General features: G+C 42.3%; 1 protein-coding gene across 6 annotated transcripts in view; it reads left to right on the forward strand.

The window, feature by feature from the left end:
* Positions 1 to 14,482, forward strand: part of plekhg2 (pleckstrin homology domain containing, family G (with RhoGef domain) member 2) — a 76,304-nt gene that overhangs the window by 27,211 nt on the left and 34,611 nt on the right. For all 6 annotated transcript variants that reach the window (XM_026378318.1, XM_026378328.1, XM_026378336.1 and 3 more), the window contains one exon: positions 2,179 to 2,279. In XM_026378318.1, the coding sequence (XP_026234103.1) occupies positions 2,179 to 2,279 (101 nt within the window). The remainder of the gene's footprint in view (positions 1 to 2,178; positions 2,280 to 14,482) is intronic.

Consider the following 14,482-nt stretch of genomic DNA (forward strand, 5'->3'; position numbering starts at 1 on the left):
AGGGAGCAGGACACATCATTGTCACACATGGATTGACCACCACAGAGTCCAGACCTGAACCCCACTGAGAGTCTTTGGGGTGTGCTGGAGAAGACTCTCCATCATCAAAACAAGATCTTGGAGAACAATTAATGCAACTGGATGAGAAAAAATGTTGAGACATTTGAGAAGTTTATTTAAACGATGCCACAGTGACTGTGTGAAGTAATCAAAGCTAAAGGTGGTTCAAAAGTGACAAAATTAACTCAAAACAAGGTTTGACCAAAAAGATGTTCAAACGTGACAAAAAAGAGGCAAAAACAAATAAATGCAAAAGACACAGCATGAAAAACAGGGACAAAAAATCACTTTCACAGTTAAAAATTAATGCAACTGGACGAGAATAAATGTTGAGACATTTGAGAAGTTTATTGAAACGATGCCACAGTGACTGTGTGAAGTAATCAAAGCTAAAGGCATCTAATGAAAGGGAAGTCTCAAATTAAAGCAGTCTCTAAACATCGAGCATTTCAAATACAAGTGCATTAATTAAGTGCATTTATAATCTCACACAACAGCGCCTTCGTGCTTCTTCTATAAACTCAGTAAAAAAGTCGACTGTAAACTCATGATGTTTCTGAAACAAAAATAAAAAGAATGAGATTTAAAGAAGAGGTAAAAGATTAATTCATGCTTAATTTGAGAGAAATAAACATTTATATCAAATAAAAGAAATCTGCCAGATCAGCAATGTGACAACACTCAGCACATTAACAGGAGGGAGCTGCTTGGATGTGTGTCCATTCATGGGCTGTGCATGTGCAGATGCTGGTGGTTACAGGTATTTATGAATCTTTACTTCTGTATCTAATGTCTCTGGTCTCCCATGTGCATCTAGAATACCCTCTCTCAGTTCCCCTCTCCTTCTCTTCTCTGTCAGTCATCATGTCAAGTTCCTCAGATCTAATTATCTTAAAGAAGCTTTAGCTTCTCTGTTTTGTTCTTATTACCTTGTTCTTTCCTGCTTGACTTCCTGTGTGATGCCAACCCGGGCTCAGAGTGTCTGAAAGCACAGGTGGTTTCCTGTTTACACTGTTAGCTTTCATCAAGGTTTAATATGACTTAGAGGACTTATGTGCGCTGGTAGATGAGGAGAAGCTACATGCTGCGTCCAAGGTTTATGAAGTTGTCACTGAGACACTCGAACATTACTGCAGGTCTGATAACACAGGCTTCCTTCCTTCCTGGAAGTCGCTTTATTTCTATGAAACCCGCTGCAGGCAGCCACTCACTGGTTGTTCTGCTGCTGCAGTATTACATGTCATGAGACGCATGTTAGCTCTTTTCAAACAACAAGTCATAAAGGTCTAAGGCCTGAAACGGCTTCAGTGTGGGAAATAAATGAAGTGCAGACAGTTTGAGAGAGTGACGCTGCAGTTTGTTCTGTGTGGTTATTGAGGAACACGTGATGCAAGAATGAATTCTTCATTTCCAAACATGGTCATCAGTGTGTGAATGTGATGATACTGCACTGAGTATGGAGTAACGGTAGTTTAAGTCTCGCTGCAGACGTTACAGTTCACTGCAGTAGGATCAGCTGTTTTAAAGGTTTATAAAAGGTGGTTGTGCTGGTCGGGGTGGGGCTCACTGACTGAGCAGAGGTGTGAACATCTGATGGCTCGGTTTGCATAAGCCTCCTTCCTGTGAAACTTCATGAACATTACACCAGCGTTCATTAATGTTAATAGTTCAGTCTGTAGTGTTTTTTTACTGCAATATGTCGAGTGTCTGCTGAGCTGCAGCATCTGCACGGCAGAACCACACACACCACTTTTCTACCCTACTGGATGAAGCATTTAACAATTTGCTCCACATTCAGTCTTTTATCAGAGGGATCATGTGATCCATCTTTCATATAACTCATATCTTTCACACATTCACTGTCCATGTAAACTTCCATAGTTTCTTTGCTTGTGTGAAGCTGCTTTGTGACAATGTCAATTGTAAAAAGTTCTGTACAAATAAAATTGAATTGAATATAAAGGAAATGTGTAAAATCAAGCAGCTTCAGCGTCAGTAAAGTGTTTCAGTGACGGACGACTTCAGGTCCATTAGTGTAGTAAAGAACGTGTTAACTGAAACGAGTAAAAGAAAAAACTCAGCTCTGATGATTTACAGCGTCTCTCTCTGTGTGTGCAGGACTATCTGGGCTGCATCATCGACTGCGGAGCTCTTCCACTGAAACCGGAGCAGGTCAGCACTCTGTTCTGCAACATAGAGGACATCTACGAGTTCAACAGGTAAAGGAATCATTATGTCAGCATTTAAAATGCTGCATGATGCCTCTGCTGTTCAGCTGTGGATTCTATTATGAGTCTGTTTCCAGTTCAGTCTGTGTCATTACTGCAACGCTGACTTTTAGTAATGAGGAAGTAACGTGCTGCAAATTAGAGCGGACCTCACACCTATCAGTTCTCACAGCCACAATTAAATAAGAGAAATGTCTCAACTTTTTTGATGTTGTCAGTTCAGAATTCCGAATTAATTTATTCATTAACATTAACGACTCAAACGCAGAAGTGGTGCTGCCACTTTCTCACTGGCTTCAGCACTGGGTGGAGCCTGTTTGCTGCGAACACAGAACATTAGTGAACTTTTATTTTACAGTTGAGTCCCATAAAGGCAGACACAGAGATCAGATGGTGGCAAACATGAACTGATCAAGGCCCCAACACTGCCAGGGCTGCAGGTTTCATTCCCCTCGGGATGGTTCTGTTGGGGGATGAAGGGCAGCAGCTGTTGAGATCGTATGACTGAACCGGATTCTTCAGGTTTTACACAGGAGGAATGCTGAGGGTTATTCCACCACTGGGCTCACACACCCGGAGAGTGAGTGTGCCCATTTCTGTGTCACGCTAGTTTCATGCGAGCAGCCGCCGCTCCTGGTATGTTCACATGCAGCCAAACAGCCTGTCTCTCTGCTGCAGTGCACTCTGGGTATTTTACAGCTCTCCACACGAGTCTCTCCCGAGTTTAGGGAAGAGGGTTTGTTTCAGGTTGGCGTTGCCTGCCTGTTTGTCCAGTGAGCAAACTGAGATGTGCAGAATGTTTTAGATATTTTGGTTTTGAAAATGATTCAACACAAGTTAACTGTTCAAAAACCTGCAAGTGATTATTTTGAGGTTTTCCGAAGGTTTTAGAAAACTGAGATCCAGAAGAACTAGGACTGATGTTCTTCTAGTGTATAGAGCCAGTGATATTACTGTCCGGGGACAAGTGGTCCTAGAGAGAAAACCATCATCCACAATATTAACACTAAAGGTTCTGGTGGGTTTAATATGTCCGGTTACCTCAGATCTAATGTTACATTTAGATTCACACAACAGATCAGAGTCTATAGATCGAAGAGTTTTAATAGCTGATCCACTGCTGGAAATGAAATGTGAGGCTCATCTGTCTTATTCGTCTGCAGAGCAGGTTTCCTCCCACAACTATGCACTAGAAGTTTTTCCTTCAGAGGGATGAAGCTTCTTGTAATTCTCTGCTGTTTCTTTTTAGTGCGGTTGTATGTGTGTTTTTCCATGAGGCTTTTGGTTTTGCTTTACCTATTATTTTAAGAGGTGCAACTGTTGACCAGGCAGGGGGAGAATTCATCAACGACACCAGGGTCAGTTCTTAGATGGGCTTTCTTTCTTCTGTCTCTGTGCAGAGATAATCTGTCTCAGTCTCTGTGTTACCAACTTTACTTTCTCTTCAGACACGTAGTGCGTCGTCATTATTAGATGATGATGTATTTGTGTGAGGAGAGCAGTGTGGTTTAGGAAGTCTCTCTGTTGGTGTGTTTAAGGACACTGGGATTCTGTGGTTTCAGAGTTGGCTGCAGAACACAGATGTTTTTAGTGTTGCCCCAGAAAATATAGCTGATAAACATCAGCAGCGCGAGCAGCCTTTAAAAAGTCTTTGGTCCCTGTTGTGTGTTTGTTGGCAGAAGAACCAACCAACAAACACATTTTATATTTGGACCATAACTGCAGGAAATGATTAGCAGATAGATTTTAAACATCCTAACTGCTTTTTAAAAACGTGAGACAAGGTGAGGGTCTGGTGGCAGCAGGCGGAGGTGCACAGGTGACTCAGGTAGGAAACATTACACACACAAACAGAATCTTTTTAATCCTGTCAGTCAAAGGGGAACCCACCCACCAGGGACTTACACTGTAGAAATGAAGCGCTCCCAGAACCACTGAATGAGAGAGAGAGAGAGAGACAGAGAGAGAGAGAGAGAGAGAGAGACAGAGAGAGAGAGAGACAGAGAGAGACAGAGAGAGAGACAGAGAGAGACAGAGAGAGAGAGACAGAGACAGAGAGAGAGAGAGAGAGACAGAGAGAGAGAGAGACAGAGACAGAGAGAGAGAGAGAGAGAGACAGAGAGAGAGACAGAGAGAGAGAGAGAGAGAGAGACAGAGACAGAGAGAGAGAGAGAGACAGACAGAGAGAGAGACAGAGAGAGAGACAGAGAGAGACAGAGAGAGACAGAGAGAGAGACAGAGAGAGAGACAGAGACAGAGAGAGAGAGAGAGAGACAGACAGAGAGAGAGACAGAGAGAGAGAGAGAGAGAGAGGTGCTCTGCGAGTCTGGGGAGGAAGCTGTTAAAATATGTCTCACACACAGAACAATGCCATGAAAACACACTGGAACAGTCACTAACACAGCGGCACAAACGTGTGAGTGCAAACACGCTCAGATTTCATTCCATCCCAACTTCCTGCCCCTGGTTCTCATGGGAAATATTGTATGAGAGCGAGCGAGTGAGTGAGAGACAGAGAGATCGTTACTCTCTCTCTTCTGTTTGCGTCTGCGTTCAGTTAATCACATTTTAGTAGATGAAGTTAATGAGTTCATAAAGAGGTAATTACAACTCCCCGAAATCCCCTCAGACCTCCTTCTCCTCCTTCTCCTCCTTCTCCTCTTCTCCTCCTTCTCCTCCTTTACCTCTTCTCCTCTTCTCTTCTCCTCCTTCACCTCCTTCTCCTCTTCTTCTCCTTCTCCTCCTTCTCCTCCTCGCTCTCTCTCCCAGGGTCGAGCAGAGTTTCACAAAACGACTGACCTGGTTTTTCTCTCTTTGTCCCAGAGAGGAGAGAAAATAAGAAACCCCCTCTATATCTCACACACACACACACACACACACACACACACACACACACACACACACACACACACACACACACACACACACACACACACACACACACCACCAGATGGGCAGACATAACAAGCTCAGAGTGGCTACATCATCCAGCATAGTTCAAACATGACACCACTGAGCAGTGTGTGTGTGTGTGTGTGTGTGTGTGTGTGTGTGTGTGTGTGTTACAGTAGGGAATCAGTCCATGTGTGGATATGGACGTTTATTAGCAACCAAACTTGTGAGTGTGCTCAGTGATCGCTCATGACCCATTTGGCTGTATCTAAATGGGTCATGATTCATCTCCTCTTCCCTGCCGCTCGGTGTTTTATATCTGTTTTATGTCACCGGTCGTGTTTGGGAACGCTGCCTGTGTGCGCTGGCCACTGATGTTTATTTCTCAGTGTGCACATGAACGCAACCAAAGTGCATCTCTAGAAAACAGCTGAAAAGACAAATACTGTAATAAATAGAAATGCATACATTCAGCGGACTTCACTGGTTAACCAGACACACTGGACGTTCATATACACTCCAAGGAAGAAACTGCACCAGTGAAATAGAATCACAGTAAATTCTCAAAGCATTTACTGAATCCTTACAGATGCTGATGACAGTTTCTTCTCCAAAACAACAAAGATGTGTTTGAATTGAGTCAATAGAGCTGCTTATAGTCGTGCTGGTCTGGGTGGGGGCAGAAAGGCCAAGGCCAACATTATTCATAACATGAACAATTCCTGGTTTTGCAGCCTTAGTTAAAAATAATCAACGTTGAAAAGTAGCTTGAACTGAAAATTAGTAAAAAACAACGACAGACATTTTGCATCAGGCTTTGATTAAATAAGCAGCTTAGAGTCAAAGGTACTTCATGTTCATGTTCGTTATAGTAACTGTTTTCAGCAAAGTCAGTGCAGTAGCCGACTATAAATGTCAAAAAGCAGCTTTAAAAGACGGTAAAACATGTTATGTCAGGAAGGTGAACAGACGGCAGTCATTCAGAACCAGTAGATGCTGGACACTGTGTATTGAGCAGAGTGTGGTGGCGGGTGGGGTTCATGTGGGGTTCGTGTATACTTCTTTATTTCTCTCCATTTTTTCCTTCTGTTCTATTCTCTTATTTTCTTTGCTTTTATTTTCCATGTTTTTTATCTGAACCTTTTTTTTTTCTCTGTTTGTGTCTCATGTTTCATATTCATGGTGAATTAGGACTTGACCTTTAGCCCCCCGATGCTAACAAGCGGCTGAGAACCACATGGTGATGAGTGATGGGCCTGTATTGGTCAAGAATCCCCCACAGACCGGTGTTGAACATAAACCTCAGAGCAACAAAGCTGGTTCGCCAGTTGAGGAATTTCAGAAATGCAACATAGAAATATGACGACATGTTGCTGTTTCCACAGTTTCACATTTAACAGAACGGACATTAACGATTTGACAGATTCAGATAAAGTGCGAACACATCAACTGGGTCTCAGTAACTTCAGTCTTTCCTCTTATTTCTCTCCCTGTTGTTTTTTACTTCTTGTCTCTCAAAGTGGATTTACAAAACGCTCAAGTTAAAGATTTTTAAAGACATGATTACCTCTAAAGTTGGGTTCATTTTACCTTTTATTCTTCTATGTACACAGCCAGTGAACAATTTCATCATTTCAACAGCTGATACAACCCTTTTGCTCCTGGTCCTTAAGGTCGGAGCAGTCACTCTAATCACTTTGACTGATTTTCTTCTCTGAGACACTTGATAAATCATCAAACCAGCTGTCGGATTCAATCACTTTATTTCCGACACATTCTTTAGCTGCAGGTTAAACATGAGTCGAGTTGTCTTCAGGCTTGTTCGAAGCTCACACTGATATTTATATGATTACAGGCGTCCACGGCGCTCAGAGCTATAAATTCAGCACGCCTGAGGAACTTGTTAAACTTTGCACTCAGGTATGTTTTTATAGCCGCTGTGAGTTCTTGCAAATTACGGACTAAAAATACAACAGCCAACAGTAAATATTGTGTAATTTAGTGATGTGAACCTACAGGGTGGTCTGCTGGGTATTTTGTGTTTCTCAACACTTTAATTAAGAAACAGGTATAATTTCTGAAAGCAAACAATCTGTAAAAGGTTTGTGAGTTTGTGAGCTGGTTTCCATGTTGATGAATTGTGAACCACTGGAGTGGATTATAGATTAGAGAGCAGCCAAACTGAAGCCCTCTTCTAAAAAACTGTATCCAGAGACCTGACGTAGTTCCACGGCGGCCCCTTCTTTAAGACGCCTTTGTTTCTTTACAGTGTACTTTAAAAAGTAGCTTAGAAGACGCTCCAGTGTTAACATCTCCAGCACCTTGGTGTCAACGTTATGGTTAAATGACGTATAACATGAACATCGCTTCCAAAACAATACTGCTTGATGAACCGTGAAGATTTAGCTAGTTTAACACGAGGTCATGACAGGATTTGGCTCAAGTAAGTAAGTAATGGATTCTGGTTGAGCAGCACACAACTGGCTTAAAGGAGCGTCAGCACAGAGCCCCAACGCCAGTTTACTAGCTTTCATACAGAACAGTGAGGTGGTGTAATGACGCGATGAATGGACAGAGCAGAGGTGGAAGAAGTGAACAGCTGATAAACTCACAACCCCGTCAGTAACATACAAAGAGCTAAAAGATGCAGTTCCACCACTGGCCACTAGACAGTGCTGAAAGAAAGGTCAGAAAATAAAGAAGTGAATGGAAAAACTCTGAAAAGTCTATTTATTTATTAAGTCTCACGTACATCATCTAACACTGTATATAAATATGAGTTTGATACAAACCCAAGTCGAGTACCCAGATCCAAGGAGTCAAGTTCATGTGACTCCTGCTCTTCTGCTGCAGGACTTCCTTCAGACTCACATAGAAAACAACAGCAGCTACGAGCGTTTCTCTTTGGTTTGATGGTGATTCTACTCTTTCATTAAAGAAACAGCAGAGACGCCACTGGTTTTTCTACAATAAGAAAGTAAGAAGTAGAAACATTATCAGTGTCAGGTTGTCTCCCTGTGAAACAAATCTGGAAAAACTTGAAAGGCTCTTAAATGAGCTCACACATTTCAGTGTTCCTGATTTATTTCTGACTCTGTTCACCTTTTCTGATAGAGAAAACTAAAATCACATTATATGGTGATAAACGACTAATTACAGACCTGAGCTACTTCAGACCCGAAGGCAGTTTAAGGGAAATGAAAGAGACAGAGATAACCCGCGCTCTCCGCCCCCCAGTGAAAAGAAGTCCATATTTATGTTGGATCTGTACTCGTGGCTCAGATGGAGTCCAGACAGCGGCGACGGCCCCGCTGACAAACAGCTGTCGGAGATTCTGTCGTATCAAAGCAGTTTCCACTTGATTCTGAGCTGCAGCTTCATCGCTGCCGTTTCCACCTCTGACAGGAAATAAATCAAGCACACCTGTAGGTTGGCAGCAGGTGGGTCTTCATGATGAAAGACGAAATCTGTCCCTCCAGAGCTGTGTAAGTTCAGTGGTGGCCTGGATCCCTAATCAGAGAGAGAATTCTATCTAATGTATCAGTACAACTACATAATATTAATACTACTAATATTATTGAATACTTTATTGGGGAAATTGTTGTTTGGACAGTGGCAATAAATGATGGTGCTGCTGTGGAGTTTCACCTCGACATGTGGCCTCGAGGAACCAGGAATCTGACCCTGGGGTTTGCAGACGACTGCTCTACTGACTGAGCTGCATGTCGCCCAAAAGTGAATTTAGATGCCACATAACCCAATAATTGCTCTTTGCTCTTGACTTACCCTTTGCTGAGCTTCCTCTTTTCTTTCATTTCACCATGAACTTCATCAACTTCCTAATAAAGACCAAAAAAACTCGTTTTTTGACCAGTTGAAGCAGCAAACATCTTGTTAAATCATGTTGCATCATTTGTTCTGCAGCAGTTCCAACTTTTCTAGTCAGGTGGTATCTAGAGAGTGAAACGCCGGCGCTTTGCTCATTGAAGTGTATGAAATGAAACGTGTTCATACTCAAACGCACCACTCTTGTCCACGGAGTTACTTCCTGACACTCTAGTGGGCGCTGTGGTCCAGTGTGCAGCAGCACACAGGTCGGTTGGTGTAGAAGAAGAAGCAGGCGAAGCCGAATGGAACAGATTTGTTTTGAGACAGAAAATGAACAAGATGTTCAGAGTTCTCATCGTCGTAGCTGATTAGCTGTGAGCTTTGGCTCCACAGACCGGCCTCAAGTATGTAACTGTGGAGGTTTGTTCCGCGTTCTTGAAGAAGAATGCACTGGTCCTGTGTCATTATACTAAACTGTGCTCTTCTAGTTGTCTTACTTACTTGTTTCCAGCTGTTTGCTAGCCGCTGATGAGCTGACTGCAGGAGAATGTGATGTTTATCGTCTTACACAGATGTCAAAGTGAAGAAAAACACTGGATGCACAGTTTCAGTTTGCTTCCTTATCTTAACTACACCAATCATTCAACTTCTCATTCTTTAATTCATGTCCAGAGCTGATTTCCTCATCTCAGAGTTTCTCCTATAGGGCTCTTCCTCCCCCTCCTTCCTCCTCTCCTCTGTCTATCACCAGTTTAGTTAAGCAGCATATCTCAGATGCCACACCGTCAGCTGCTGTTTATCACACTGTTAAAGAGGCCACTCGCTCTCGGTGACGATGAAAACCAGACCTTGGCCCCGCATGTTTGGTTTGGCCCCGGCCTGCAGAGGAGGGCCCAGCTCGGGTGCTCGGGGATCGGAGGTCAGGGGGTCATGTGGGGTCAGGGGTAGGTTTGTTTCTTTAGCAGCTAAAACCTCTGGGAAAAGAAGTGAGATGATAAAATGTGTAGAGAAGCTGAGATGTGAACGCCCAGTGGGGTTTCTACGCTGAGTGGAACCATTAAAGAGGAAGTGATTGATTCTACTGAAATAAAGATTTAAAAAGAGTTGATGTTCGATTGATGTGAGCTACACGTCAGCACTACACTACAGGAAGAATTCAGATTTGCTAATGAGCAGGTGAGATGAAATAAAACGTACAGTAGAAACAGCAGAGCCGTCATGGCCGCTCTCTAACGACGGTAAAAGAAGAAGTTCTGAACTCTTCTTCTTCTGCTTCTTTGTGTTTTGTTGTGTGTGTGTGAGGCGATGACCTACATGAAATCTGCGTCGGCACAATTCACATCTTTAGCCGAGTCGGTTTGTGGCTGTTTCCACAACAACTTCGCTCATCGACAGATGTTCTTCTCTCTCCTGGAATCTGTTTTGTGCCTGATGTGTTGAAGCTGTGTTTAGTGTGAAATTACTATTTTCTCAGATTCATCTTTACTGTCTCTGCTCCACATTGAGCTTCCAGGAGACATGTGACCTGATATTTTCTGCTTGAATTCCCAACAAATCTTCCAACTGTTCACACTTTGGGTGTTTTTAGTTTCTCACATTGAAAAGTTCACAGCTGATGGTTCTTTCACCCGACTTCTAACATCAACGCCTACATATGAGTGAAGTCAGTGTAGTTCAGAACAGTCTTTGACATTAAAAGAGAAAAAACACAGGAGATTTTTACATGTGAAAAAAACTAAATCCGATTGTGTTGGAGTCGTCTAATAATCAGGATGAACGTTTAGTGAAACTCACTTGTATGAAAAGAACCAGAACATGAGAATCGTCTTGTTTTTATTATAGTGTTTGTGTAGAACTACATGTTTTGGGGTATTTTTGAGGATTTATTTCTGAGGACAGTCGAGGGGGGGTGAAAGAAACAAAGCTTCCTGGTTGAAGATTTAATACAGATCTTTTTTCTGTTGCTGTCTCATCACTGTTCTCTGTGCATTTTAATTAGTTTCAGCTGGGAGCAGCTTCATTTGTGATTAACAGCACACCCAGTCTAGAAGCTTTTGTTGGTATCTACCCTGATGTTTTAGCATCATTCTACAGGGTTCACATACAGGATCAGACTCGAACCTGGCTCAGAATTAATATGGAGTCTGAATGTGGGACGATGTGGCCTCTGTATGCAGCACTTTTCAACAAGCTGATGCCATGTTCTTGAACGCACCATGTTCTTGAACGCACCATGTTCTTCAACGCAGCATTTGAGAGCTGGTCCCTGCTGAAACTATGATGGTGCAACTTTTAATCATGTGCAGGTTGATCTTTATAAAAACATTAATCTGGTGGAGGATCTGGAATATGACACGATGATGATGATGAAGGTTTTTCAGATATGTGGAAATCAGCCTTTCACATCTACGTTTTAGTTCAAATACATTATTTTAAAACATGAAACACACACTTTGTGTCTTTTCTGTGTTGTGTTGTCTGAGGTTTGACTTCTTCCCCACAATAAAGTTGTTTTCCATCCCGTCTCTAATCATCAGCTGGATTAGTGTCATCTCTGTTTGTTCTGACCCGCTACCCGTCCTCTGTCTGTCTGTCTCTTTGTTTTCTACATTCTCTCTCGTGCATATTAAACAGTTCCTACTGTGGCTCGGTTTCTCTCTCTCTTTCTGCCTTTCATCTGTCATTGTATCTCTACCAGCCCATCGTCCTCCCCCTCCGCTTCTCTGTGGCCCCTACAGTAAAAACAGGCAGAGGACCCTCTTCCTCTCCCACAGTTCCCCACTAATGATGTCCGCCGGCCACAAAATGAGGCCTGACGCCAGAGCAGAGAGCGAGGGAGCGAGTGCTGGGAGGAGGAAGTGTGTGTCCGTCCTTGTGAACAAATATGTCCATATGTGTGTTTGTGATAATGAGAGACTTGATTTCGGCTTGTTAACTAAGAATGCAGTGAAAGTGCTGTGGTGCAACCTCCCGTGTGAAAATCCTGGCAAAGAAACGAACCTCACATCGCTCAAGTTTATCTGCTGAACGTCCTCCACTCTGGTCCAAGATGGACCTTGTTGTCCATATATAGAAACATAAGCATCTATTATTGTACCGGACAGTGATATTAGAGTGTCTTGTAAAGGTCGGGTTACTTTATTAAGCCTTAAACGACATCTGCTGTGAGTTTTGACTCGGCTCCTGTGTTTTCCTTTAAAGCTGCATTCATTTCATATCATACAACCATAATTACAAGCAGCCAAATGGGTCAAATGATTCTCATCAGACTGTTGTAGCTGTAGTTCACAATTTCTAACTGCAAAACAACTGAAATGAAATGAGCCAGGATTAATGCAGTGTTTGCCAAATTAAATGTAACTCCTAAATAAATTAACTTTAAAAGTGACACAAAACAAACAATAATATGAATTCATGTCTCATCTTTCACGCCTACTAACATAATATAATCATCAACATCCAGAGAGATTTAAAAGATAGCAAAGAGAACACAACTGTCCAAAAGAGATGGACAAAGACAAAACATCAAAACGTTGAGGGTATCCACCGCCAGTCCATGAGCTTCCAGGCTACCGTGCAGCCCTGTGACACAGACGGAGTAAATGTGATGTGATCCAACACGAGGCAGAAAATGAAGGAACGTGAGGTTCACAACATTTCCTTTGTTCTGCAGTTTGAAAATGAAAAGTAGTCATGTGGAGTAAATAAACTACTAGAGGCCCCTCTCACAGTAGACAGGTGTTCCTAATAACATTAACAATGGCTGTGTTGTATTCTAGTTCCAGCCTGAACATTACCAGGACCCTGAAACTGAAGCGGATCAGGTACCGACAGGCCATCAGAATCTACAGTGACCTCAGTGAATGCTTCAGTTTGGTCCAGTTTCTGGTCCCGTTTGGCCTTGGTCACAGTCGGACATGCTGCTTCGCCCTGTTTAGTCCAGTATTATACCACATTTGGTTCCTTGTAATTAAGCTTGTTGCTTCGGATCCTGTTGAGTACTGTTTGAATCTCTCTGGTCCAGTTTTCCTGTTGTGTTTGACCCTGTTTGACCCTGCTGGGCCTGTTTTGCCATCCTAACTTGTTTGGTACTGGTGTCTTCTTTGCACCTTTTGGTCCAATGAAGCCCTTTTTAGTCAGATGTTCAGGCCCCTTTCGACCATGTTTGGACTTAGATCGTGTTGAGTCCAGTTGTTTGCTCCTGTTTGGCCGTATGTGGTTGAACTTGGTCATATTTGAGTCGTGTTTGTAGTTAAACGGTGAATTATTTGGTCACCTCCGTGGGGATTTCTTCCTCTCCTCACCTCTCCCAATTCTCCTGCCTTCTCCTAAGTTATGATCATCTTAAAAATCCTGTCAGATATTTGGATTTGCTCTTGACTCTCACTCTCTCGGTTCATTTTAGCCCCCCTCTCTTCTGCTTTACAGTCGCCTGATGTCATGTAAAATATATTTCACAATAAAGTCCCTGCACTGAAATCATGGAAGCTCCAGCAGCTCCACTGTTTCCTGATATATTGTTCAGTGAGCTGCAGCTTTCAGATAGTCATCAGAGGTTTGGATGTTTCAGCAACAAAAACAAAATGTGAACTTTTCAGAGATCGTTCCTGAAGCTTTTCGTCTCCTGCAGCAGTCAATTTTACTGCCCGAGTTCTTGTAGAGGTTTAAACTGGACTGTAGGGAAATGAAATGTTTTCTTGTCAGATGTCATCGACACTTACAAGAGAAGTTAAATATTCAGTTTGAAACCTGTGAAGGCTCCATATTTTTCCTGCTGAGATGTAGCTGAGCTTGAATATGGGTTAAAATAGTTTGAAGAGGTCAGTTCTCTTTTAAAAGGAATAATACTGGGTTTATTGTACATAGTGATCAGAAAATACATGAATCTACTCAGGTTTTCCAAATTAAAAGCCTTTCACCATCTCAGGAAGTGTGTAAAAAAGAAAAAGGATTCAGCAGAGGGATGAGTCTGACAGTAGTGGGTGTAATCTTTTAATTTACTGTCACATGCCTGAGATGTTTTTTTATTCAGCCTCTTTTAGTGAGAGCATTTGTTTTTGCTGGCAAGGCTGTGCTGTTACTTGGATACATGAATTTACAGGATTTATAGATGCATCATGATGCTACAGACTAAATGAAACTTTAACGAGCTGCTGTTTCCTCCACCCGTCGCTTAAAAATTACATTTCTGTACAATGAATCTGCAACTGTATTTGACATAATATTGTAATTTTAAGTAAATGTAATCAAACGATGTCTTTGTGTAACAAACGCAGCTCCAGTGACGTGAATCATTTTACATCATAGACTAGAAAAATATTCATTCTTTACTGCTAATTGGAGTCAACATCTAAATGCTGTAGGTAACTTGAAGTAACATCACATTGGGAGTCTCAGTCTTTCGCAGCCACTTTATCACACTCGCGAGAAACAGCTTCGATCTGCACAGTTTCACAGTTCTGCATTTGGTGTGA

Source organism: Anabas testudineus, chromosome 13, assembly GCF_900324465.2.
Source record: "Anabas testudineus chromosome 13, fAnaTes1.2, whole genome shotgun sequence".
NCBI classification, from domain to species: domain Eukaryota; kingdom Metazoa; phylum Chordata; class Actinopteri; order Anabantiformes; family Anabantidae; genus Anabas; species Anabas testudineus.